This window comes from Diabrotica virgifera, chromosome 10, assembly GCF_917563875.1.
Source record: "Diabrotica virgifera virgifera chromosome 10, PGI_DIABVI_V3a".
Classification (NCBI taxonomy): Eukaryota; Metazoa; Arthropoda; class Insecta; order Coleoptera; family Chrysomelidae; genus Diabrotica; species Diabrotica virgifera.
This window is the reverse complement of record NC_065452.1, coordinates 107,112,909-107,139,353: the sequence shown is the minus strand read 5'-3', so window position 1 is coordinate 107,139,353 and position 26,445 is coordinate 107,112,909. Positions and strand designations below refer to the sequence as shown.

The 26,445-nt window shown below is 32.1% G+C and overlaps 1 protein-coding gene across 1 annotated transcript; it reads right to left on the bottom strand.

Annotated features, from left to right (window-relative positions):
• Window positions 1-231: 231 nt before the first annotated feature.
• Window positions 232-15,558, bottom strand: LOC114334293 (translocon-associated protein subunit delta). The gene is made up of 2 exons (XM_028284332.2): window positions 15,045-15,558; window positions 232-602 (listed from the first exon to the last, which is right to left on the bottom strand). Exons 1-2 carry the CDS (start codon window positions 15,282-15,284, stop codon window positions 342-344), a joined length of 501 nt encoding a protein of 166 aa, XP_028140133.1. The 5' UTR covers window positions 15,285-15,558; the 3' UTR covers window positions 232-341.
• Window positions 15,559-26,445: the final 10,887 nt, after the last annotated feature.

The window sequence follows — 26,445 nt, the reverse complement described above, 5'->3', positions numbered from 1 at the left end:
ATTAATAAATTATTAATACGTATTGTTAATACCTTGATATTGAATTAATAATTCTCTATTTAGGTTTGGCGATTTTCGCATGCAGAGATGACTTTTTGTTTTCCTGTGGAAAAACTTATTTGTGGGTTGCGAGCTTTTGCATCTTAAAGGACGATTTAATAAACTTTTGACAAGAATTCTTATGTTTTAAAATAAACTATAACTAGGGTACAATGATTTTAAAAACACAAATAGGCATTTGTTTTTATTAAAAAATTTCAGCCTGATATAAAAATTACATTTATATCACATAGTGTTTACATAAATTAAACAAAATAATTAACAATTTGAATATTGTATCTCTAACTAGAAACTTTCGCCCTTGAAGCGAGTGCTACGTAGGCAACAATTAAAGATAAGATGGTAGCAATAAATTCTGATTTCAACCATGGTCCATTGTAAGCTCCTGAGTGGGTAACGACAACATCTGCAAAGGAAGGTACGGATGATACATCCTCGTTGGCACGGCTAGCCTTCTTATAGGCAACGTAACCTTCTTCGTCATATAATTTGATCAGACGGTCACCTGATTTGGCGGTTTTTATGTCTTCAGTCCAACTTACCTAATAAAAAAACAATAAACATTAGATCTATTATTTGTTTTAACTAAGATATTATGTCATTAATAAACTTAGATATCCAAATAATTTATGATAGAACCATTTTTTTAAACTAGATTTTACCGTTATTGTCACAAAAAACAATGGCAATTTAGATTGAATTAAAACGGTTTCTAATATCAATGAATCTGAAGAATAAATTAATATGGTTGCTGATTCATCGCATATTACAAAAATGAAACAAATTAAAAGGAATATATATGCAACTGTTGTCTTTATGGATTGTATTTAAGAATATATGCAACTACATATTTTCTTAAATGACCTTTTAATCTCTCATTTTTTAAGATCCATCAAATTGTTAGAGAAACTTTATCAATATTCTTAATTATTTTCTTAGTGCTGCATTTGCCCTTGAGTGGCCCTCGATTTCTTTTGATGCTTTTTTATAAACCTCGTTTTTTTGAAACATCTTTACTGATGCAACAGAATAGTTCTGGGCCTACAAAGGTTTTTCTCGAGCCTTGTTTTACCAAAAAATCTGCTTGTTCATTTTCAAGCACTTCTTCCTCGGCCTCTTGCAAGCCACCAAAACAAATACTTCAGCCTGCAACACAGTTGTATAGTGACCTAGGCTGTGAGATTTATTTTACTTATATATGTTTGTCCAAAAACTCCTGATCCAGTACCAGTACCATGGACAGTTTTAGATCAATAAGTGAACCAACCATATTAAGTCTTCATGAATATTTGGGACTTTTTGTTCTCTACATGGTATAAAATTGTATCAATCTTCTCAGTGAAGATTAGTTCTGGTATCATAATAATGTCTGAGTTAACTCTCGTAAAGCGGTGCCCAGATTCTTACGTAAATGATGGTGCAGAATGCATTTGCACCCCATCGGTTTATCCATTTTTTTATATGTGAACGCCAAAGAAATTAATTTGAAAGATAATAAGAACTATTTTATTATAATATGAAACATAATTTTACAAATAAAGTGCTTATTTCTTCATAAAAAAATTATCATTGCAAGACAAACACATCAAATTTTTCACGGAGTGAGCAACAGAAACAAAGTTTTTACACACAATACAGTAATGCCGGGAGTTTCGATTTTTTTCTTTCCTTGTTGATCTTGTCCCGAAGCCCTGTTAGCTCCAGGCGGAACATCAAAAATCTCTCAGGATATGCAATTATCATCATTTGACGTAACTAAAGGTGTATATTTGTCTGTGCAAATTTATGGTGCATTTGTCTTTTGATATCTGTCCACATTTTCTTCCACCAATTCCCGTCCTAAGTCTAACAAAAAACTTCTTCTTGCATCCAAAATGGTTCCCATTTTTTATTTTCCAAATTTTGAAAGCGTTTATCTATGGTTGAAATATCTAATAGGTGATAAAACATTACCATGGGGGACCTGCGTGTTTGACGCTGTGTTGTGTATTGTTGTGCCATTTTGTCCACTAGGACAACAGCTCCGTTTGTTTTGTTATAATGAAGTATGATTTCAGGTTTATAGGCGTCTTCTTCTTCACCAACTTTTTCATCAAAATGTCCTATCGACAGTAATACTACAGCTTATCAATCCTCCTACACAAAAAGTCGCACTGACTTACAGTAAATTCTTGTGGATTGGATTACAAGCTGATATTACTATTTCAAACAAAAGACGCGTAACAACATAATTCTCTCGAAAACACACTTTAGTCCAGGGCGCATCTGTTTTGAGATGGACGTTGAGAGGTGACTCAAATTTTTTTGCAGAAATTGCTTGAAAATAACTCAAATAATAATATTTGAGTTATCCTCCCTCTCAAAAAGGTCCGGAATATTGTTTAAATAATCAAAATGTCAAAAAATGAAGGAAAAATTCGATTTTTTTCTTCGTTTTTTGATGATAACTTTAAAAGTATTCATTTTCGAAAAAAGTTGCACTAACATAAAAGTTGCGTAATTAAATTTTCTACAATATACAATTGGCTAAAAATTTAAAAAATAATCACCCTTGTTGCAAAATAGTAATAATTGCGAAAAATACCATACAATAACAAGTATTCGCCCTTTACGTTTTTCAACCATTTATGCTACACTTAGGACCTTCATATTTTACCCAGAAAAACTATGATATAGTAAAACAACACTGTAAATTTCATTAAGATCGGTTTAATAGATTTTGCAAAATAAATTTTGCAATCCAGCTTTCGCAAAAAAAAATCATTTTTTTTTTAATGTTGCAGGACTGAAAATAAAGCAGATAGCAAGTTGATTTTTTTTTTGCTTATAGAAGTGTACTGTACCTTTCCTTTGCAATTTGCAAAATTAAAATCGATTAATTACCACGGCGTCAGGAAATTTTTAAAATAAACATTAATTTTTGGTGCTACACGCAGGACAGCGGTGTTCGATTCACACAAGTTGATTTCCACCAAAATTTCTTCCAATCTTTATCTAATAGATTATTTTCCTACTCTATATTTTGTTGTATTTTAATATTTTAATTTCACAAAAATCAAACTAATTTTATTATTGTTCGTGAAATATTGTTTAAACAATTGCATATGTTTAAAAATAATAAACTTTTATTCTCTAAGTTAAAATATATGAACAAAGAAAGTGTTTGCTAAAAAAAGTGTTATTTCAAAGGATAGAGTATGTGTTTTTATTTTGCAATAAACAAATTTATTTATTTATATCGAAATTTAATAAAAATTAAAATGTATTAATCATTATCAAAGGTCATCGGAATGCAAAATCAGATCAAAGTATCCGCTGTCCTGCGCGTAGCACTAATAATTAAAGTTTATTTAAAAAAATTCCTGACGCCGCACAGTGGTTCCAAATGCTGAAAAATGGTCATGAGGCGAAAAAAAGAGTCAATATTTAGGGATTTTCATATTTATAGTTGTTTTCTCATACTATCGTAGAGTCCTAATAGGCAGGTATAAGGATCAGACTGGATGTATTCTGGTTCACAACTCAGGAACAAGTGGGCCATGTCCGGGGTTATTTTGGCCGGCAGAGAAAGTGAAAAGGAACGTGTATATTGAAAACGCTGAAAAACGTTTTGTAGTTTATCAAAGCAGATTCTTCTTTTTTAAGTATGTAGTAATGTAAGATGTAACTTAAATCAACATTTATTAACAATAAATGCCTTAAATTTCAATTATTTATTGTTAAATTATTAACAATAAATACAAAATTCTGCATAATTCTGCGACTAATGTTTATTAATCTTAAAATATATAGTAAGGAGATACATAATCACTTTGGTTTAGCTGCCAATAACTGCCTAGGCATTGCTGGCAGTTGTTTGAATACAAAAGTGGGAAATGATGCATATTACACGAATCTGGCGATTGTTGAGTATGTATGGGCAGTTGTACATAAGTAATAGGTTCTGATTATTGTACTTTATAAAGGAAATATATTGGTAATCAGCAGTTTGAAAAGTCCCTTATAATATAAAATTTTAAACAAAAATGCGGCTAAAATAAAATTTTCGAATTTCTTTCGTCCATATTGGATCCGCCATTTTGTTTAAAAAAAAGTAATCTTAGATTTGTAATCAGCGACCTTAATCTACCAAATTTGACAAAGAATTTTCCTTTTTGATTGATATTTTCAATTTCTTTCCGCCATGCTGGATTCGCCATTTTGTTTTTCAGAAAAAATAATGCCATATTCGTAATCAGCGATGCCAAAATCCCTTAAGAACGAAAGTAATTCCAAAATGTATAAACAATATACGCTTTTAAAGGTTCATGACCACGTTTTCGGCATTTGGAACCACTGTGCGCCGTGGTAGTTAATCGATTTTAGTTTTGCAAATTTAAAATGAAAGGTACAGTACACTTATATAAGCAAAAAGAAATTCAACTTGATATCTACTTTATTCTCAGTCCTGTAACATTTTGAAAAAATTAATTTTTTTGCGAAAGCTGGATTGCAAAATTTATTTTGCAAAATATATTGAACGGGTCTTAATGAAATTTACAGTATTGTTTTTACTGTATCATAAAGTTTTTCTGGGTGAAATATGAAGGTCCTAAGTGTGGCATAAATGGTTGAAAAGCGTAAAATGCGAATACTTGTTTTTGTATGGTTTTTTCGCAATTATGGCTATTTTGCAACAAGGGTGACTAGTTTTTAAACTTACAACCAATTCTAAATTGTAGGAAATTTGATTACGCAACTTTTTTGTCAGTACAACTTTTTTCGAAAATGAATACTTTTAAAGTTATAATCAAAAAACGAAGAAAAAAATCGAATGTTTCCTTCATTTTTTGACATTTTGATTATTTAAACAATGTTCCTGACCTTTTTGAGAGGGAGGATAACTCAAATATTATTATTTGAGTTATTTTCAAGCAATTTCTGCAAAAAAATTTGAGCCACCTCTCAACGTCCAAATGTACTAATATTTTTACAGATGCGCCCTGGTCTACTTGAGAAATTATAAGTTTTAAAATATCCTGGCAAACGTTAACGACGGTGCGGGGTGCATTGCACCCCACAGTCACTTTTCCAGAAAATAACGTAAACGCAATGAATTTTATGTGATGGGTGGAATGCGTTTAGAATTAATTTAATGCGAATAAAAAAATGGACAAAAATAAAAAAAAATTATTAAAAAAGATATGTGAGAAAAAGAAGGTCCAGAGTGCACCGCCTTACAAGGTTTAAGATAAAGATTTATTCCTCAAGTATAGTCCAGTAGTATTTGTGTGGCCATTCAATATACAGGGTGTCCCGAAAAGATTGGTCATAAATTATACCATAGATTTTGGGGTCAAAAATAGGTTGATTGAACCTAACTTACCTTAGTACAAATGTGCACATAAAAAAAGTTATAGCCCTTTAAAGTTACAAAATAATAATCAATTTTTTCCAATACATATTTCGAAAACTATTAGAGATTTTTTATTGAAAATAGGCATGTGGCATTCTTATGACAGGAGAATCTAAACAAAAAATTATAGTGAAATTTGTGCACCCCATAAAAATTTTATGGGGTTTTGTTCCTTTAAACCCCCTAAACTTTTGTGTATGTTCGTACAGTGGAACCTGCTTAATTCGAACTTCCATAATTCGAAATCTTCTTTAATTCGAATTTTTATTCTGGTCCCTAGCATTTCCTATATAAGTAATGGGGTAATGGTAAAAAGTCGTGAATAATTCGAATTATATTTTGGATAATTCGAACTTTTCTGCTATTTTTTCTGAATATCTTAGAATCTTTTGTCATTACTGAGAAGCTAAATTCTAAAAAGCAGCTAAAAATTTCGGATCTCTTTGGAAAAAAATAAAGTCGGTCTTTTTTATAGCTTGCAAATGTTTTAATTGGTATTTTTGGCCGAATTTTGTTAGCCAATTTTTTTAGGTTGGCAACACTCAGGCAAGAATAGGAACAAAAACATCTCCAAGCGATAAAAATGATCAACTACTGTTTTTTTGCTTATCACCTACTGATATTTATCATTTGCAGATGTTTTTATAGGTAATCCTTGTTTTTGTAGATTTATTTTTTAATTCGAATTTTTGGATAATTCGAATTTTTTTAACGGTCCCCTGAGATTCGAATTATCCAAGTTTCACTGTATTAAATTATTGTTAAATAAAGTATTATTAGTTAAACACAGTGTTTTAAAAACTTTTTTGCCTCTTGGTACTTTCTCGAAAAGCCAGTTTTTATCGAGATGCGGCTTCCTTTTTAATATGATTACATAAAAATTGTATGGGGGTTTCGTTCCTTTAAACCCCCCAAATGTTTGTGTACGTTCCAATTAAACTTTTATTGCGGTACCATTAGTTAAACACAGTGTTTTTAAAACTTTTTTGCCTCTTAGTATATTTTCATATTATAAAAATGTAAATTATAGATTTTTCATATTATTACCAGGTCTCTATAATCGTATTTCATCATCATCATGATCATCATCATCATCATCATCATCAGTGACGTTACAGCTCTTTATGAGCCAAAGCTTTCTTCAGAACAATCCTCTATTCGCCCCTGTCTCTGGCAACTCTTCTCCATGCTCTAATTCCAATAGATTTTAAATCAGTTTCTATGTTGTCTTGGTACCTAAGTCTCGGTCTTCCTCTTGCTCGTTGTCTTATCGGCCCTCTTCGGTCAAAAACTTTTCTGACTATGACTTTCTTTTCTACTATAATCGTATTTAACCATATACAAATAGGTGGTTGATTTGACAAATATTCAAAATATCTCGATAAAAACTGGCTTTTCGAGAAAGTACTAAGAGGCAAAAAAGTTTTAAAAACACTGTGTTTAACTAATAATATTTTATTTAACAATAATTTAATACGAACATAAACAAAAGTTTAAAAAGGGGGGTTTAAAGGAACAAAACCCCCATAAACTTTTTATGGGGTGCACAAATTTCACTATAATTTTTTGCTAAGATGGTCCTGCCATAAGAATGCCACACGTCTATTTTCAATAAAAAATCTCTCATAGTTTTCGAAATATTGAAAAAAATTGATTTTCATTTTGTAACTTTAAAGGGCTATAACTTTTTTTATGTGGTTCAATCAACATATTTTTGACCCCAGAATCTGTGGTATAATTTATGACCAGTCTTTTCGGGACACCGTGTATAAGTAGGCCTCATGTATTACAACCATAAGTCACTGTAGGTATCACTGATGTATTTAACCAACAGATTACCTTTGGTTTCAACCCCCAGATCTTACCCATAACTTGTCTGCAGTTTTAGAAGAGTAGCTTATCTCTGTTGATTATATTTTTAATAAAAGTGCTCCAATTGTTGAGTTTTGAATCCAGGATTACAGCTAGATATTTGACCTAACTGGTTCTTTTTATTATTTCTATACTTGGTTCTTTGCTGTACATATATCTAACAAAAACAGCTATTTTAATATAAATAGTATCAAGAAGTTTTTATACTCAGTCTAGCGAGTCATTGTACAGGTTTATTCACTATATTTTGACCCCCTGTAAACTGCTTTATTTACAGAATTAGAAAAAAATGTAAAATACAAAAGTTATTCGATTTTTAAATTATGATTTTTTGACATAATATATATCATATAGTGACGTCTTCCATCTGGGCGTGATGACAACTATTTTTTTAAATAAGAATAGGGGTCGTGTGCTAGCTCATTTGAAAGGTTATTCAATTCCCTATTCAGTAATATAAACATTAACATGATTATTTATACAGGGTGTCAAAAAAAATTTAATTTAATTAATTGACACAAAAAGAAGAATGTATGTATGTAATTTATTTAATTCAAAATACATTCTACTGCTCTCAGAAAATATAAATAAATGTTTATTGAACAAATAAACATTACTTTTCACTTAAATTCAATGTTCAAGCTGCCACCCACCTGCCTCTTGACAGTTGAACATTGAATTTAAGGAAAAAGCAATGTTTAACTTTTATTTCTGTTTTCTAACAGCAGTAGAAGATATTTTGAATTAAATAAATTACATACATTCTTCTTTTTGTGGCAATTAATTTAATTCAAAAAAAAATTTTTTGGAGACCCTGTATAAATAATTATATTAATGTTTATATTACTGAATAGAGAATTGAATAACCTTTCAAATGAGCTAGCACATGACCCCTATTCTCATTTAAAAAAATAGTCGATTACATCATCACGCTCAGATGGATGACGTCACTAATATGATATATAGGTCAAAAAATCATAATTTAAAAATCGAGTAACTTTTGTTTTAGCAGTTTACAGGGGGGTCAAAATATAGTGAATAACCCTGTACATGCACCATCATTCAATCTATATGAATAAGTTAACTATTAACCAGTAACTAGTGATAAAGTAATTGGAGGGGGTGTCCTTATTGCAGTTAAAAAATGTTACTCATCGAGGTCTATTCTGTTACCACATGTTCACTTGGAGGAACTGTTTGTTGAAGTTTGCACTCTGAATGAATGTTATATATTTTGTACAGTTTATCTTCCTCCTAATTCAGCCTTAATATCCTATGAGAATATGAGAATCATTGTATTAGTATAGAATCTGTCTGTAACAATTTTCCTGAACACAAGTTCATTCTAACAGGAGACTACAATCTGCCAAATAGCGAATGGTACCATGATAAGAGAGGTGTCTTTAGTAATAATAGTAACACTGCTACTGATACTTTAGTTTATACTTTTGCATTTTATAACCTATTTCAGCTTAATCACATCACAAATTGTAACGGAGTTTTACTTGACCTAGTTTTTGCTAATGATAATGAAAATGTAACAGTTGAAATTGCTAATGAAGTATTTATTGCCTTGTGATCGTTATCATCCTGCGTTATCTATTTCTTTAGCTATTAAAGATAATATGCCTGAGCTTCAATGATAGTTTTGCCTTCAATTTTAGGAGAGGAGACTATGTTGCTCTTAATATGTATCTTGCTAGTATCTCCTGGGAGAACGTTTTAGGTATTTGCAGATATATTAACGAAGCCACGGAACTATTCTACTCCATATTGCAGTTTGGTATCCATTGTTCAATACCACGTGTAAGATTAAAAAATCCCAAATTTCCTCGTTGGATGACTAATGACCTAAAATCATTAATATTTAGGAAAAAAATTGCTCATAAGATATATAAACAAACAAATTCTTGGGACGATTATCTACTTTTCTCTTCCTTGAGAACCAAATTTAAAGAATTAAGCAGGTCATGTCATGATATTTATATAAGTCAAACTGAATCTAGAATTAGTTCAAACGTAAAGCACTTTTGGAATTTTGTTAACAGCAAACGCAAAAATAATGGTCTACCAAACACTATGTTTCTTGGAAACACAGTGCTTAATAATGGTGCGGATATCGTTAATAATTTTGCACAATGCTTTCAAAATATTTACAGAGCAAATGATGATGATTTAATACAGCCCACCTTAGAATATGAAAAAACAGTGAATTCTTGTACTCTAAATGTGAACTCTAAATTCTTGTAATGTATCTATTGAAATCATATTTGAAAAATTAGCCAATTTAGACATTTTTAAAGGCTCTGGACCAGATGGAATTCCACCCATACTATTAAAAAAAATGTAGATGTACATTTATTGATGTACTATTAAAATTCTAGAGAGTATAATATGCGACTCTATTAAAACACCTTTATGCAATGTACAGAGCGACAAGCGAAAGGTGGCGGCTGACCTTCTCGTATTCTGCATTTGACGCTGTGTATTTTCGCTCAAGGTCACGCGCCAGCACTGGCTTATCGGATAGTACTAATTGAAGAGCAACATGGTTTTTTTTTTTCAGGTAGATCAACTTCTACAAATCTTTTACTTTTCACGCAATACATATCTGATGCTTTGGAAAGGAGACTACAGGTGGATGCTATTTATACAGATTTCTCCAAAGCATTTGACACTGTGAATCATAAATTGTTGTATAACAAGCTTAAAGCTATTGGATTTACGGGCAATCTGTATAACTGGTTATGTAGTTACCTAACTAGCAGAATACAACTTGTTAAAATTAAACACTTTCAATCTAGTGAAATTTCCGTAACATCTGGTGTTCCACAAGGAAGCCACTTAGGACCTTTCCTTTTTAATATATTTGTTAATGGCATTAAATCTCAAATTAACTCTAAATTTCTATTTGCTGATGATTTAAAAATCTATACAATTATTGAATCCATCTCAGATTGTGAAAAACTTCAAAATGATATTAACAAAATTATGGCATGGTGCAATTGTAACCAAATGAGCATTAATGTTGGAAAATGTCACTTTATTAGTTTCTGTAGAAGAAGTAACAACCTCTTTTATAATTACAAATTAGCTGAAGAACCACTGAAGGCTGTATCAACTGTAAGAGATCTAGGTGTTTCAATTAGATTCCAAACTAAATGTTTGCGCTCATTTTGATTATGCGAATAACCAGGCATTTAAAATGTTAGGCTTCATTATTAGAACTTCTAGATGTTTGCATAACATTAATTCCATCAGACTGATTTATTTTTCCCTAGTTAGATCTGTTCTTGAGTATTGCTCAGTTGTTTCGTCACCCACTTATGAAGTCCATATAGCCAAGCTTGAAAAAGTCCAAAATAAATTCATTAGGTACTTAAGTTTTAAATTACACAAACCTTTAAGTGACCATTCCTACTCAGAAATTAGAAATAAATTAAACCTTCCTAGGCTATCTTCCAGACGGATGTATGCTGATGTTTTGTTTCTTCATAAACTACTGAATTCAAAAATTAATTGCAATGATCTACTGTGTCTCTAATTGACTTTAATGTTCCCTCTAGAGTTACTAGAACATCCCAAAATTTTGCAATTAAATTTCATCGCTGCAACTTTGGTAGGCATTCTCCGCTGAGTAGAATCATTCTAAATGGAAATAGAATAGACCTGGATTTGTTGCTGTGCGCTTCGAAAATGTTTGTAGACAGTGTTTAAAAAAATTTTGTAATCTTATGTGATTTATATTTGTTATTTAGTTTGTATTATTTTAATATTTGTTTTTTCTATATAGCTGCATCGCCAATTTTTGTCATACATATTTACTATATCTTTATATTTATTGTATCACTAGATAATTATAATATTTTGTGTATATATTAAATTGGGTGGTATCCCGTTAATAAATAAATAAATAAAGTGTTGGGGCTTAGGATATTATTCTGGTTAACAGCTTATAAATATATGTAGTATGTAGCTATGCCACAAAATCAAACAGTAAGGTAATGGTATGTCACTATAAAATTGTTTTTATAAAAAAATATACCTTCAGCTTAAGCAAGGGGTTTAGCAATAATAAAATTTAAATTAGGTATACAGAAACTACACTCAGGTGAAAAAGAATCGATCCACTTAAAAATTTGGTCATTTTTGATGTCTCGAATTTCCTAAATCTGTTGTCAGATTTAAGTGATTTTTTTACCATGTTATACCCTTATTCATTAACAATATCTCTGTATAAATATTGTTGCTAGACAGGTAAACTGTCATTGTATATGGGGTGTACGAATCAAACTGCGTTTTTTTCTCAAAGTTCGCATAACCCTGTGGACTATTCTAGCATTTATAAAATACTGAAATTAAAACTCAACTACAGCCTCAGGATTTCTTAACATTCTGTTTTTAGATTCATTCGCTTATGTTGGATAATAAAAAAGTTAGGAACTGGCCATGTTCGTCATCAGTACAGGGTGTTTCTAAATAAATGTGACAAACTTTAAGGGGTAATTTTACATGAGAAAATAATGACAGTTTGCTTTATAATCAATGTCCGCAAACGCTTCGTTTCTGAGATACAAGATGTTCAATTTTTTTTTAACAAACTGACGATTTATTTATTGCTTTAAAACCAGTTGAGTCATGCAAATCAAATTTGGTGGGTTTTGAGATGTAGTTATTGCACATTTTTTGACATACAATTAAGAATTTAATATTCACCATTGGCGCGCAAACGGGTATTATGACCAATCATATTACCCATATACACGCCAATGGTGAATACAAAATTCTTAATTGTATGTCAAAAAATGTGCAATAACTAAGTCTTAAAACCCACCAAATTTGATTTGCATATCTCAACTGGTTTTAAAGCAAAAAATAAATTGTCAGTTTGTAAAAAAAAATTGAACATCCCGTATCTCGGAAACGAAGGGTTTGCGGACATACAGTTATAAAGCAAACTGTCATTATTTTCTCATATAAAATTACCCCTGAAAGTTTGTCGCACTTATTTAGAAACACCTTGTACTGATGACGATGTTAAAGTACCTAACTTTTTTATTTTCCCACATAAGCAAATGAATCTAAAAATAGAATGTTAAGAAAACCTGAGGCTGTAGTTGAGTTTTAATTTCAGTATTTTATAACTGCTAGAATAGTCCACAAGGTGATGCGAACTTTAAGAAAAAACAGTTTGATTCAAACACCCAGTATATAATGACAGTATACCTGTCTAGCAACAATATTATTACAGCGATATTGCTAATGAATAATGCTATAACATGGTAAACAAATCACTTAAATCGGACAACAGGTTTAGGAAATTCGAGACATCAAAAATGACCAAATTTTTAAGTGTATGGATTTTTTTGCACCTGGGTGTAGTTATAAACAAAAGTGTTGTCACTTTGACAGTGTATTAAAAATAATTCATGAATGATGTCATATGTGTGCAAACATAGATTGGGCAAATTACACTTACACAAGAGTGGAACCCAGAAGCATGATCATGACTAAATCAGCAGATGCAAACATCCAGTGGATTATTAAAGATTTTGTACTTGAGAATGTAGATAGGTTCCTCCAAATATTTAGAAACATAGATTACATCAACTGTAGACCAAACCAAAGAAATTAAGACACATATCCAAATAGCATGTGCAAGATTCCTTGTTATAGGGATATACTACAGAACTGAAATGGAGGACTCATTACCTTGTTATAAGCGGATCTGGTTATATCAGACAACAATAATATTGAAATGTTTTGATGCCTCTTACATAGTTTATTAGGTGTAGATGGTCGACCTGAACAATAAGACTTTGCCATCGTAAATTGAAAATTTTCTACAATATTCAATATCAGTCGATAAAGGAAGAAGTTTATTACAGGCGGTGGAGTTTATTATAGCACTGACCTCGATAATAACACAGACGTTGGGCATTTATATATGCAGGCAGTTGGGGTATTTATTTATAGCCACTACTGTGCTAAAAACAGGTAAATAAACATATTCTTCTATTTCATGTTCCATCTTATAACCAAATATGCCTCGTTATAGAGGTGTTATAGTTCAATAGGAATTTCATGGGACATCTAGTGTACCTCGTTATAAGCCAAACCTCATAATCTCCATGTTCGTTATAAAGAGAGTCCACTGTATTAGACCTACGCCTAAAGATTCTTCAGTATTACATTTTCTCTACTCTTCTTTATGGCTTGGAAACGTGGACATTAAAACAAGTGCATCTGAATAAGTTGGTTGCCTTTGAATTTGAAATTAAGCAGAAATATTAACCCCTTTAATGCTGATGATGCCTAAGAATGACAGACTGTTACTACTATCAGGTGCCCTTGACGGCTTCAGACATATGCAGATATGCACAACATTCGTTTATAGGTTACTATTTGTTTGAATTTGACTGAAACAAGTTGTCTGTAGATAAAAGTGTTTTTATAACATCAGTTTAGATTCATATTTGGATGAAGCAATTCCAGGGCCATCTCGACCAAAACATTACAATATAAATGAAGTCAAAAATCTACTTAGCACCCTCAGTAATAGTAATATAGAGGCACAATTCAAAAAAGTAGATTTTTGGGAAATCACGTTTAAAGATTCTGGTTTTCCAAAATTACAGATATTTTTTCAAATAACATGCTTATTAATTAAGTTATAAATGTGAAATTTGGCAGATTTGTTATTTGATAATTATTACACTATAAATAGCAACGAGAAAAAAAATTAATATAAATAAATTCCATTAATTACATGTAATTGAAAAAAATACTCTGAAGTTAGTCCCATATAGTACAAAAAAACATAACAGAAATAAGGAACTGTTTAAGTTTGATCCCTTATATTATTAATGCCCTGTCACTGTTTATGCAAAATAACGATCTATTATGAATTAGACCCATTTATTTATTATATTTTGCATAATATTATAACGGCTCAACTAAAAACTCATCTATATAATACAAAATGTTAAAACACAAACTAACCAGGATTTTCGTCATGGAAAGACATGTTACTGATTGCTCCCTTGTAGCAGTAAAAACCAGAGGTGGCTGGGGAGAGTGAGAGAGAGGCATAAATATATTTACTGAACCATTCATGTTCTTTTTCTCCCTCTGTCAACGCTAACCGGTAGAGAATTTCATTTTGTGCCCATATCATTCAAAATCACATTTATCACAAATTTTGAGTTGAGCCCTTATATTACTGAGGGTGTGATATGTCATCAGCAATGAAAGAGATAACTATAAAAAGACGAAAACTTAAGAACATAAGACATATGTGATGTGAGGGCAAAAATACTCGTTACTTATGCAAGGCAAAATTCAATAAAAGTGAAATGTGGTAAGATGACGAATAAACCAGATGTGCCTAACAACTAAATCTAATGATTCAATGTTCCATATGTCTTCAAATTATATCAAATAAAGTCAGTCCAGGTTATGTTTTTCTAAGCTACTGGTAGAAATATCGCAAATATTGTATAAGTCTATGACTTTGGGGATCAAAACTGGATATAAGTACTATACTACAGATGCTATGAATAAAAAATATATCAACAATATGGTGAGTGAACAAGTTTGAATCTAGTCCAGCTGCTAATACTAATATACAACCTAGGTGTGCTGATTTTCAGGATATCTTTATCTTAATATACATTACTAATTTAAATTTTCTTTAAATATTGAGTTGAAAACTTACTTGGAATTTGTCATTTCCAACTAGAGAAACGGGGCTAATGTGTCCATTCAAGGCAGCATACAAGTTTCCTAGTTTTCCTGATCCACATTTAATTGAAAATTCAGAAATATAGGCGATATTTGTTACAATTGTGGCATCTAAAGTGGTGAATGATTTTGAACTAACTTCTGGATTTGTGCAGCCCAAGCAGAAGCTAGCTGAAATTATGGTGAAAAATGCAACTAAGGTAGCCTTTGACATCGTGTGTTCTTATTATGTCTTTTCTCTTTTACGTTTAATTTAGACTAGATAATTTTTAATATAAAATACTACACAGGTTAAATAACAAACGGCCACGTAAACGTGCATGTATGTGAAAGTAAATGGCCAGGTTGCCAGTTGGTTATATTTATAAAACGTTTACAAAATACACGTTAGCCTAAGAAAAGGATCAATGCGCTTAGAGTTACATATGTAAGACGAAGATAAATTCTAATTTAATAGAGTTACCAGAGGAATAAGTCACATCATCTGATGTCGTGGCACAGAATACAAAAGAGTAGTTCTTATTCTGTGGTCGTGGTTACAACTCACCACAGTCTGTACCAGACTGGTGTAATTTGTGTTGCCTATACCAATTCAAGTAAATTAATAATTGTTGCTGCAAATATTAAAGAAATTATTGCATCTAGAATTTCTTTCTGGTACTTGGTACTATATTAATTCCAGAAGAATGGAGAACCACTCAAATGATAGCGTTATTTAAGAAAGGTGATATGGCAGACCCCAGTAATTATAGAGGGTTACATTTACTGAGCCATAGGCGTAACCAGGGGGGTTTTGGGGGTTATAACCCCCCCCATTGGGATGTACTTTGAGCTCTATACCCTTAACACCATACCCCTCGGATACCTTCCAGTAGTTGTAACCCCCCCTTAGGATTATCCTGGTTACCAGGGCCGCGCCCACGGTTCTTAGACATTACTACGGTTGCCTAGATCGACTAACCAATGAACATTAAGGGTGCGATTACGTCACGAGAGTGTACTGTCATTTGAATCGTAATATGATTTTTTTCGAATCCTGAGAAAACCCAGTATTTTAGAAAAATTTAAACGCAGGATGAAAGATTACTTTATTACCGAGGGCGGAAAGCTCCTTAGAACAAACAAGCAGTTTCTATTGAATGAAATATTTGAAATTAAATATCACACTTCTCTTTTATTTTCAGCCCTGTAACTTATTAAAATAAACATTATAGAAGTTTTCAGGGACTTTCGGCCCTCGGTAATAATGTAGTCTTTCATTCCGAGTTTAAAATTTTCAAAAATATTTATTAGTTTTCTCAGGATTCAAAAAAAAGAATACAATTAAAACACATTGAGAATTTTGACATGCGTCAAAATTGTTCATTAACTCAATGTAAAATTCTAAACTGTTGAATTCCAGCTTCCCTAATTATTTTACATCAAAAGACATTAGAAACTATTCGTAGAGGATTAAAATCTGTATTGAAAACAACTGTTAAAATTGGTCTACGTAATTAGACATATTCCAAAATTTTGTAAAAATGTAATACATTTTAGTTTTCAGCCCAAACTTAGGCCACACACAATGCAATAATGTTCACATTTTTGAACTGTCAATATTTTTATTTTATCATCTATTGTTTAAAAACAATACAGTTGATAAGATACCCTCAGTTGCGGAGGAAGTATTAATAATAAAGATTTTTTATTCAGTCAATGGTATGAGCACTGTCAGTTAAATAGTAACGTGTGGCCTAACTTTTACACGCATACCTATTGTGGCAAATGTATCATATTTTTCAAAATTTTGGAATGCATTTAAATCGTAGAACAATTTTAACTTTTGATTTTAATACAGATTTTAATTCTCTTCAAATATTCTCTCATGACTTTTGATGTAAAATAATTAGGGAAGGAGGAATTCAACAATTTAGAATTTTACATTGAGTTTTCTATGGCCCTTTTTACGATTCACCACCCGGTATAAGATAAAATGTGTACTATTTGTCTTATTATTTCATAATAACACAAATAATACACATATATACACAATAACACACATTCAATGATCGAAAATCATGTAAAAATATGGGAATGTGTACTCTTGTGACGTAAAGTCAAAAATATAAGTATCCCCACCACCGTCGGTCAAGGCAACCGTAATAAAGGCCCTGATTCTAATTCATTTCGACAGTCGCAATTTCATTTCGACACCGCCATGACAGCCGCAGAGTATGGCGATTCTTATTCATTTCGATATTAGTTACAACTGGGGATATTAACCTTATCATGTTGAGACTGCTCAGAATTTGGGTTGGCGCTCCGGTTTATTGGAATTTGTTAACGAGAATAGTCTGGGAAAATTGTCGAAAAAATGCCATTTTTGGGAAAAATTATTTACCAGCTATTTTATTGCTAAAATCGAATCTTAAGATTGCATATATTAGTAATATGGGGTATGACAAGTCCGCAGAAAGTGTGTTATTTTATTTATAAACAAATTAGCACTCCTAAATCTTCTTTTTTTTTCAATTAGTGGTCTGTAACTCCTAAAATTTTTCCTTTGAGCCAAAAACACTCAAATAAAAATTCACCCTAATTTAGTTCTGCACAAAGTTATTTTTTTTTCCGATTTCCTTCAAAAAAATTTTACTCAGAAAATCCGAGCTTTCCCAAAAAATCTGCAATTTTCAATTAAAATTTTAGGGAAGTACCTAATTATTTATCAATAATTAAATAATTGATGACATGAAAGATTTATTATAGTAGATTATACAGAGGGTCTAAATTATGGAATAAATTCATTTCTTTAAAACGGACGATTTTGTAGCAAATTCCCGAAAGAGGTCGATTTTTATTTTTAAATTACAATTTTTTGGCATATATTTCATACTAGTGACGTCATCCATCTGAGCGTGATGACGTAATCGATAATTTTGTTAATGGTAATAGGGGTCGTGTGGTAGGTCATTTGAAAGGGCGTTCAATTCTCTATTCAGTAATATAAACATTAATATCAATAGGTATTTATACAGGGTTGCCAAAAAAAATTTTTTGAATTAAATTAATTGGCGCAAAAAGAAGAATGTATGTAATTTATTTAACTCAAAATACATTGTACTGCTGTCAGAAAATATAAAAAAAAGTTTATTTCACAAATAAACATTTCTTTTCGCTTAAATTAAATCACAAACAGCCTCCCTCCTACCTATTGGCAGTTTGAACATTTAATTTAAGCTAAAAGCAATGTTTATTTGCAAAATAAACATTTTTTCTATTTTCTGACAGCAATAGAATGTATTTTGAGTTAAATAAATTACATGCATTCTTCTTCTTGCGTCAATTAATTTAATTCAAAAAATTTTTTGGCCTCCCTGTATAAATAATGATATTAATGTTTATAATACTAAATAGAAAATTGAACGCATTTGTAAATGAGCTACAACACGAACCCCTATTCCTATTTAAAAAAATAATCGATTACGTCATCACGCTCGGATGGATGACGTCACTAGTTTGAAATATATGCCAAGAAATTTAATTTAAAAATAAAAATCGACCTGTTTCGGGATTTTTCTCTAAAATCGTCCATTTTAGAGAAAATGAATTTATTCCATAATTTAGCCCCTCTCTGTATATCAGGAGACCGGCGACAATCTAACCAATAGTTTAGCAATAATTAAAATGTTAATTAAAAAATTTCGGTCGAAATAATAACCAGCAAGATTATGATACACCAGAATAACTATGATTTTCGTATAAAAAAGCACTATACCTATTCAACGTACCTTACAGGATTGAAATTGGACCATTTGAGCGGTCTCAGGAATGTTATAAAGAATCAATTTTTTGGCTTATAAACAAATAGAACCCCTCAGAAAATATTAGATTAAATTAAATTAAGTTAACGCTGTTGAAAAGGGCACGGCTTCTGTGTCCTTTTCGAAGAAAAACAAATTGAATTGCGAGGACTGATTCCAGGTATAGCCGGTCAAATTTGACCGGCATTTGCGACCGAGTTATAAACAACAGGATTTTAATCTTTGAACCATTAGATACCTTTTAATTCCGGTCCTCTTTGTACATACAAATTTTCATATCTTCAAGACACTCATAACAAAAAAGATTTATGTCACTGTCACCAAATTATTTAATTATTGATAAATAATTACTTCCCTCAAATTTTAGTTGAAAATTAAAGATTTTGTTTGGAAAACCCGAATTTTCCGAGGAAAATTTCCGTCGAAGGAAATTGGAATAAATTATCAATGTGCAGAATTAAATTACTGTCAATTTTTATGTGAGTGTTTAGGTTTAAAGTTAAAATTTTCGGAGTTATAGGGCTTTTCATCGATTGTCATTTGTTTCGAGCTTCTGTCATGTGTCACATAATATTAATATATCTACGTCATACGTCTTTGGTTTGTATCATTGGTACATACCAATAACGTACGACGTAGATAAATTAATATTATGTGACACATGACAGAAGCTCGAAACAAATGACTGTGAATGAAAAGTCCTATAGAGCAATAATATAAAAAAAGATTTCGGAGCGCTAATTTGTTTATAAACAAAATAGCACACTTTCTGTGGACTTTGCACAGCTATATTACTAATATAGGAAACCTTAAGATTTGATTTCAGCATGTCCAGCAATAAAATAGCTGGTAATTAATTTTCCTTGTTTTTTACTAATTTTCCCAGATTATTACCTTACATCTTTCATTGAGTTGATGATTCATGTTGTGGACATTCTCAATTATTATATTTCTAATTTAATACTATTCTATCTAATTCCTCAAAACAAGCAAATTTCAATTAAACCCAGCTATATTATAATACCTTTTGCTTTAGTTTTCCTTGCAAGAAATAAACAAAACACATCTAAACTAAACCTAACCTCGCTTTTGGCCATTCATTCATCTCCGTGTCAAATAATTTCGACAGTCGAAATTATAATATCAACACCCTTTTTAAAGTCGCTATTAATTTCGATAGTCGCTATTTCATGACGTCACTTCGTTAGTTCAACTAAAATCCACAAGGCTCGCACAATCGCATTTCAACCGTCGCCATATTGAAAGCGACTTGTTTTTGGTCGAAATTTGATTTAGAATCAGGGCCAAAGTCTAATAACCGTGGGCCGCGCCGTCCACGTGTGCAATGTGTGCGGCACACACAGGCGCCACTAGAGTTAGGCGGATCAAAATAACACTTAAGTACCCATTTTTTTCAGCTTCTACCAAACGTTAGGATATCATAAAACAACACTTTACAAGCATCAAACATTTATCTAATACACGCTGGTCCAGCAGAATTGATGCTTTAAAGCCATTATACAATAATTTGTCAGAAATTTATTATGCTTTATGTGATATAACACATTAGGATAAAGATCGTGATTGAAATTATCAAGTTAGATGTTTAGGAGATAAAATATCAACATTTACATTCATATGCTCAGTTGTGCCAGTCTACATGCCTATGGTATAAAGTTCTGATGAAAGTTAACTTCGTTAGCAAAATTTTTCAATCAACAACAATGAATATGCAGCTGGCCTTAAATTACAAGAGATAAAACAATTATTGCTAGAGTTTCGGACAAATATCAAATTTAATGATGTAATTACTACAGCAAATGAAACTGCAGAGAAACTGGATGTGGAGTCCAGTTATCAACCAGTCACACAGTTAAGGCTTCAGGATCTTTTTTGTTTTTCTTGCTGGACCTCGCTTTCCAAATATTTTTGCTTGCACGATGGCTTGTAGTGGGGCATATCTGGATTCATTTCGCATAATGTATACCAAGTATTCTATGGTGTATTCCACGAATATACGATTGTTTTGGATTATCGCGGATATCTAACTGCATTTGTTGGAACCTTTTTTATTTCTGTTACTGCACTGACCGCTTCAGAGCTAATTACTCTACAACTGATCAGTACTGATTCCTACACATTCCTTCTAATCCATGTGCAGTTCTTTCAACAGGTTTAATACTTTTTTCCAACTTTTCTCCTGTCAGGCGTTGTTCTTTCCCTCTTTCTTGATTTTCGCTAATTATTTTTATGTTCTCATAAGCGTCAATGAACTTCACAAGGTCTTCACGAATGTTGTTATTGTGTATGTATCTCAAATTTAGAAAAAGCTGTTCCACGTGGGATGTGTCGGCTCTTTCGTCAAATATGACAGAAATAATAATTTGCACTTTGAACCTGATTCATTATGAACGTGGCAAACGGAATATGTATTTGAAAGTAAAAACATTTGAACTGCAAATAGCAAATATTTAAAGGGCCTAGCCGGGTAAGATGGTGAAAAGTGCCCCCAACTCAATTTAAATTCCATATAGGCCACTTTTTAGCACATATAGAGGAACTCGCTTTCTGAAATTTTTAGCCCCCTAGGTGATCACGTGACCCCCCTAGAGCCTAATTAGGCTTTTTATGTTTTTATTTTTTATCTCAGCCGCATCAAGAGCTAGCCAAAAACTTTATTTAAAAAAGTTGTAAGTATCAAAAATATCTATAAGAAAATTTTTTTTTTATTTTTTGGCGGGAAATTCGAATTTTTAGAACAATTTTAAACTTTTAAATAACTCTGAAAAAAAACTAAGACACTAGTTTTTACTAAAATCAATTATAATGTGTATTTTTGCACAATCTTTCACCCTGAGTTTTTTCAGATTTTTAAAATTGGTGAAACGTGCCGTTAAAAATAAAAAAACCGCATTTTTTCAGTTTGTTTTTTCGTTTTTTGATACAATTTTATACATATTTTTCAAAAAAGATAACACCGTCACTAGAATATGTAAAAAACTGAAAAATAATTGGGATTTGCTTAATAAATATTTTTTGTAACGCCATGCATTTGTAACATACAGGGCGTTGAAGAAAACAAAATTTTACACATTTTTTACGATTTTGCCGAAACTACTGGCAACATTGTAATAAAACTTGGCGGGGTTTAAGAGGTAGTTATTGTGCATGTTTTGACATACAATTAAGGATTTGATATTCATCATTGGCGCGCATAGGGGTAATGGTCTGAACTTTTCAAAGAAAAAAAGATAGTACGCCACTGATATATTTCAAATTAACAATCATTTTTGAATTCCTCGTTCAATTTGCAATAAAAAATCTATCTTCTCATTTTTTTGCAAAAAATAAAATATCGTAACGCTTCCAAAGTATTCGAATTAATTTGTATAATGGATGTACGAGTTTATGTGTGTAGATGTAGAAACTACTAGAAGTTCGAATACTTTGTAAGGGTTAAGATCTTTTATTTTTTGAATAAAAATGGCGCGTCGTATGAAAAAATAATAAGATAGATTTTTTGTCACAAATTGAACGAGAAATTCAAAAACGATTGTTAATTTGAAATATGTCAGTGGCGTACTATCTTTATTCTTTAAAAAGTTCAGACCATTACCCCTATGCGCGCCAATGATGAATATCAAATCCTTAATTGTATATCAAAACATGCACAATAACTACCTCTTAAAATACACCAAGTTTTATTACAATATTGCCATTAGTTTCATCAAAATCGTAAAAAATGTGTAAAATTTTGTTTTCTTCAACGCCCTGTATCTTGAAAATGGATGGCGTTACAAAAAATTTTTATTAAGCAAACTCCAATTATTTTTCAATTTTTTACCTATTCTAGTGACGGTGTTACCTTTTTTGAAAAATATGTATAAAATTGTATCAAAAAACCAAAAAAAAAACCGAAAAAATGCGGTTTTATCTTTAAAGGTACGTTTCACCAATTTTAAAAATCTGAAAAAATGCAGGGTGAAAGATTGTGCAAAAATACACATTATTGATTTTCGTAAAAACGAGTGTCTAAAGTCGACTTTACATTACATGATTTATCATGTGATTTGTCATATGATTTGGTCATGGAGTGAAATTTACATGTTTACACTGTGTGATTTGTCATATGATTTTGCATTGTTAATACGGCTCGTTTTGTCATAAGCATTGTCATGCGGCTCGTCATGATAAATCATGTAGTGTAAAGTCGACTTTAGTTTTTTTTTTCAGAGTTATTTAAAAGTTTAAAATTGTTATAAAAATTCGAATTTCCCACCAAAAAATAAAAAAAATATTTTTTTCATATAGATCTTTTTAAAACTTACAACTTTTTTAAATAAAGTTTTTGGCTAGTTCTTGATGCGGCTGAGATAAAAAATAAAAACATAAAAAGCCTAATTAGGCTCAGGGGAGGTCACGTGACCACCTAGGGTGCTAAAAATCTCAGAAAGTGAGTTCCTCTATATGTGCTAAAAAGTGGCCTATATGGAATTTAAATCGAGTTTGGGGCACTTTTCACCATCTTACCTGGCTAGGCCCTTTATTGTTTTTTTATTTTCTCGGAGGGGGCCATGGCCACCATGACCCCCTCTCTGGATCCGCCCTGGTCATAGCATAAACAACCCAATAAATAAGATTTTCCAGTTCTTAAAAGAAAGAATGACCTCCTCGATACACAGAAATTTGAAAATGAGTAAAGGTACTGCGATGGACTAGTATATCCTACACCCACTAAGAACTCATGTAAGTTGATCTGTTCTCAAATAGATGACACACCATCACACCAAGACAGGCGCGGATACAGGGGGGGGTCAACGGGGCCATGGACCCCTTATTGTATTTAGTCTATAAGTATTTATTTTATTTCTTATTTTTTTCTGTCAACTCTAAACTTCAAGCGATCAGTAGAGCACTAAATATACACGACAACCGCTTCCAAAGAATTGAAAGAAGCCATAAAATCCAATAAAAGACGATTATGTGAAAGATTCAAACCGACATAATGCAGTTCATAAAAAAGCCATGTTCTAAAGTAAGATCTCGGTCTACTAATGTTGCCGATGGTAATAATAGGCCTATGTTAACGTAATCACCAGAATCAGTTACGTGTAATATAGGTTCGGCAGCCCCCAATTATAACGATATGGGTTGCTTTGTGGGTAGCGAAAAGTGCAGTGACGAGTTAAAATATTGTGTCCTAACTGATCCTTGGGTTCCTGAAAGTGAATATAGATTTCCAGAGACATTAGAATCGGGACACTCAAGAAAATTCCAGCTTATGTGGTTAAATACATTCCCGTGGCTATCTTACATCAAGAAAGATGAAGGTGCTTATTGACGTGTGTGTGTTTTATTCAGGCCTAAAGCGGGGGGTCAAAGCAAAATCGCGTTACAAAACTTAGTTAGTAATCCCCTTCGGAAATACAAGAAAGCGTGTGAAATATAAAGGAGCATTTCTGATAATAACTATTATAAAACGGCTGAATTAAAATGCAGTAACTTTAAAAAAGTGTCTGAAGGTAAGACAGAAAATATTGTCTTTCAATCAAAATAATGAAGTTGCAAAAACAGTAAACGAAAATCGAAAACTTGTTCCGATTGAAAAAAACAATTATTTTGTGCGGTCGACAAAACATTCCTTTAAGAGGGCACAGAGATGATGGTGCTATTGATTTGGAAATTGAATCGTCTCAATCAATCAATAATTCAAACGAAGGGAACTTCTTGAATATAGAGTTGATGTAGGTGAACCGATTCTGGAACACCATCTCAAAAATTCTCCCAAGAATTCAACGCTTATAAGTAAAACAACGCAAAAAATGACCTCATGGACTGTTGTGGTACTGTTATTGAGAAAAAAATTGTTGAGGCGGTTAAGCGAAGAAAATATTTTTCTATTTTGGTAGATGAAAACAACTATAGACATCAGCTCCAATGAACAATTAACATTATGTGTGCGATATGTAGACAAATAGAAGTACTGTTTAAAAGAAGATTTTTTAAGATTAGTAGTGGTGCAGGATTTAACTGGAGAGACATTGTCAACCGTTATAATACGAGAACTCAGAGACTTAGGGCTAGATATTTCAAATCTTTGTGGGTAAGGCTACGACGGCGGAGCTAATGTCAGGAGAGTTACGTGGTGTGTAAGCAAAATTTTGAAACAACAGCCTTTAGCATTGTATATTATACACTGTGCCTCACATTGTTTGAATCTGTCAATTTCAAAATCATGCTCTGTCTACTGTTTAGACAAACAGTTGACACAATAGCTCTGAAGTAGCAAAATTTGTTAGGGAATCCAGCGAAAGGTCAAACCTTTGAGAGAGAAAATTAAAGACGTATGTCCTCAACATAATAAAACTAAACTTCAGATTTTGTATAAATAGCACAATAGCACCGTAGGTATCTGTGATGAGTTAATTTTATCCTTAGAGTAAGTGTGAGTCGTATGGCTAAATCTGGATAATATAATATTTGCGGTAAGTCATGTAGCCCCTATTATAAATTTCTGGATCTGCACCTGTACTAAGAGCTTATCTGTTGATTTCAAACTTAACTAATTTTTTTTGTATTGCAAAATTTACAGCTTATTGTTCTTTCTCCTCGGCGTGATTTTCCAGTGTCACTGTTCCTTACTCTTCTTCGCCATTCATGTCTGTCCATCGTCCTTCTTTATTTAAGACTTTCTTTCTCAAATCCTCTGCCACGCAGCCCTTCCATCTCCTCGGTTTTCCTATACCTCTCTTTCCCTCAACTTCTAACAGCTCTATCCTTCGTCCCACATCGTTATTATTTCTACGCCTGACGTGACCAAACCATTGCAGTCTTTGTTCTTGAACGTTTTTTGAGACTGTAGCCATCTCAGTTCTTTTCCTTATCACTTTTTTTATGTACTCGAGTCTGGGTTGACATAATATATAATTAATACAACAGTATTGATGAATACTACTCCGTTTATTTAGCTTTATTTACGTAAAATGCAAATTACATGTTAACAACAACAAATGGCGCGCATGAATCCCTTTTATGAAAGTAGTTCGCGCACGTGTGTCAATAATCTTCTGCGCGCGCAGCTCGGAATTGATGATCCGAGAGCTCGATACATCACACTCCTCCCTCCTAGATGAATTTACTCAGCATAGTCCTCCAAATACCTTGGAGGTTTTCTTATGCGAGCGGGTGGCTTCTTGACTTCCGAGACCTGCTCTCCAAGTTCTGGTTCTGGATCTACCAAATCGTTAGGATGCGGAAAAAGCTGTTGCGGAGTTACGCATATCCCTGATTCCATCGAGGTTGACGGTGTAACTTCGTCTGTGGTTTCCTGGTCGCATACACGAGTTCTTATTTGGTCAGAATGTCGACGTAAAATTTTACCATCAGGTGTTTGAACTTTGTAGCTTAAAGGTACTGTGGTTTCAATTATTTTGGAAGGAAGCCACTTTTGACCAGGAGTAAATGACCTTGCAAATACAGTCTCGTTTTCGTGAAAAACTCTGGGCCCTGCTTCATTAGGATATTTGATCTCTTGCTTGGATAGCATCTCTTTCCTAAAATCAGGCTGTAGAC

What these genes read in the sequence shown, in the direction of transcription:
- LOC114334293 (XM_028284332.2), bottom strand. Translation starts at nt 15,284, where the DNA reads ATGTCAAAGGCTACCTTAGTTGCATTTTTCACCATAATTTCAGCTAGC. An exon ending in TTGGAAATGACAAATTCCAA is followed by an intron (nt 603 to 15,044) that starts GTAAGTTTTCAA and finishes TTTTTTTATTAG; the next exon opens with GTAAGTTGGACTGAAGACAT.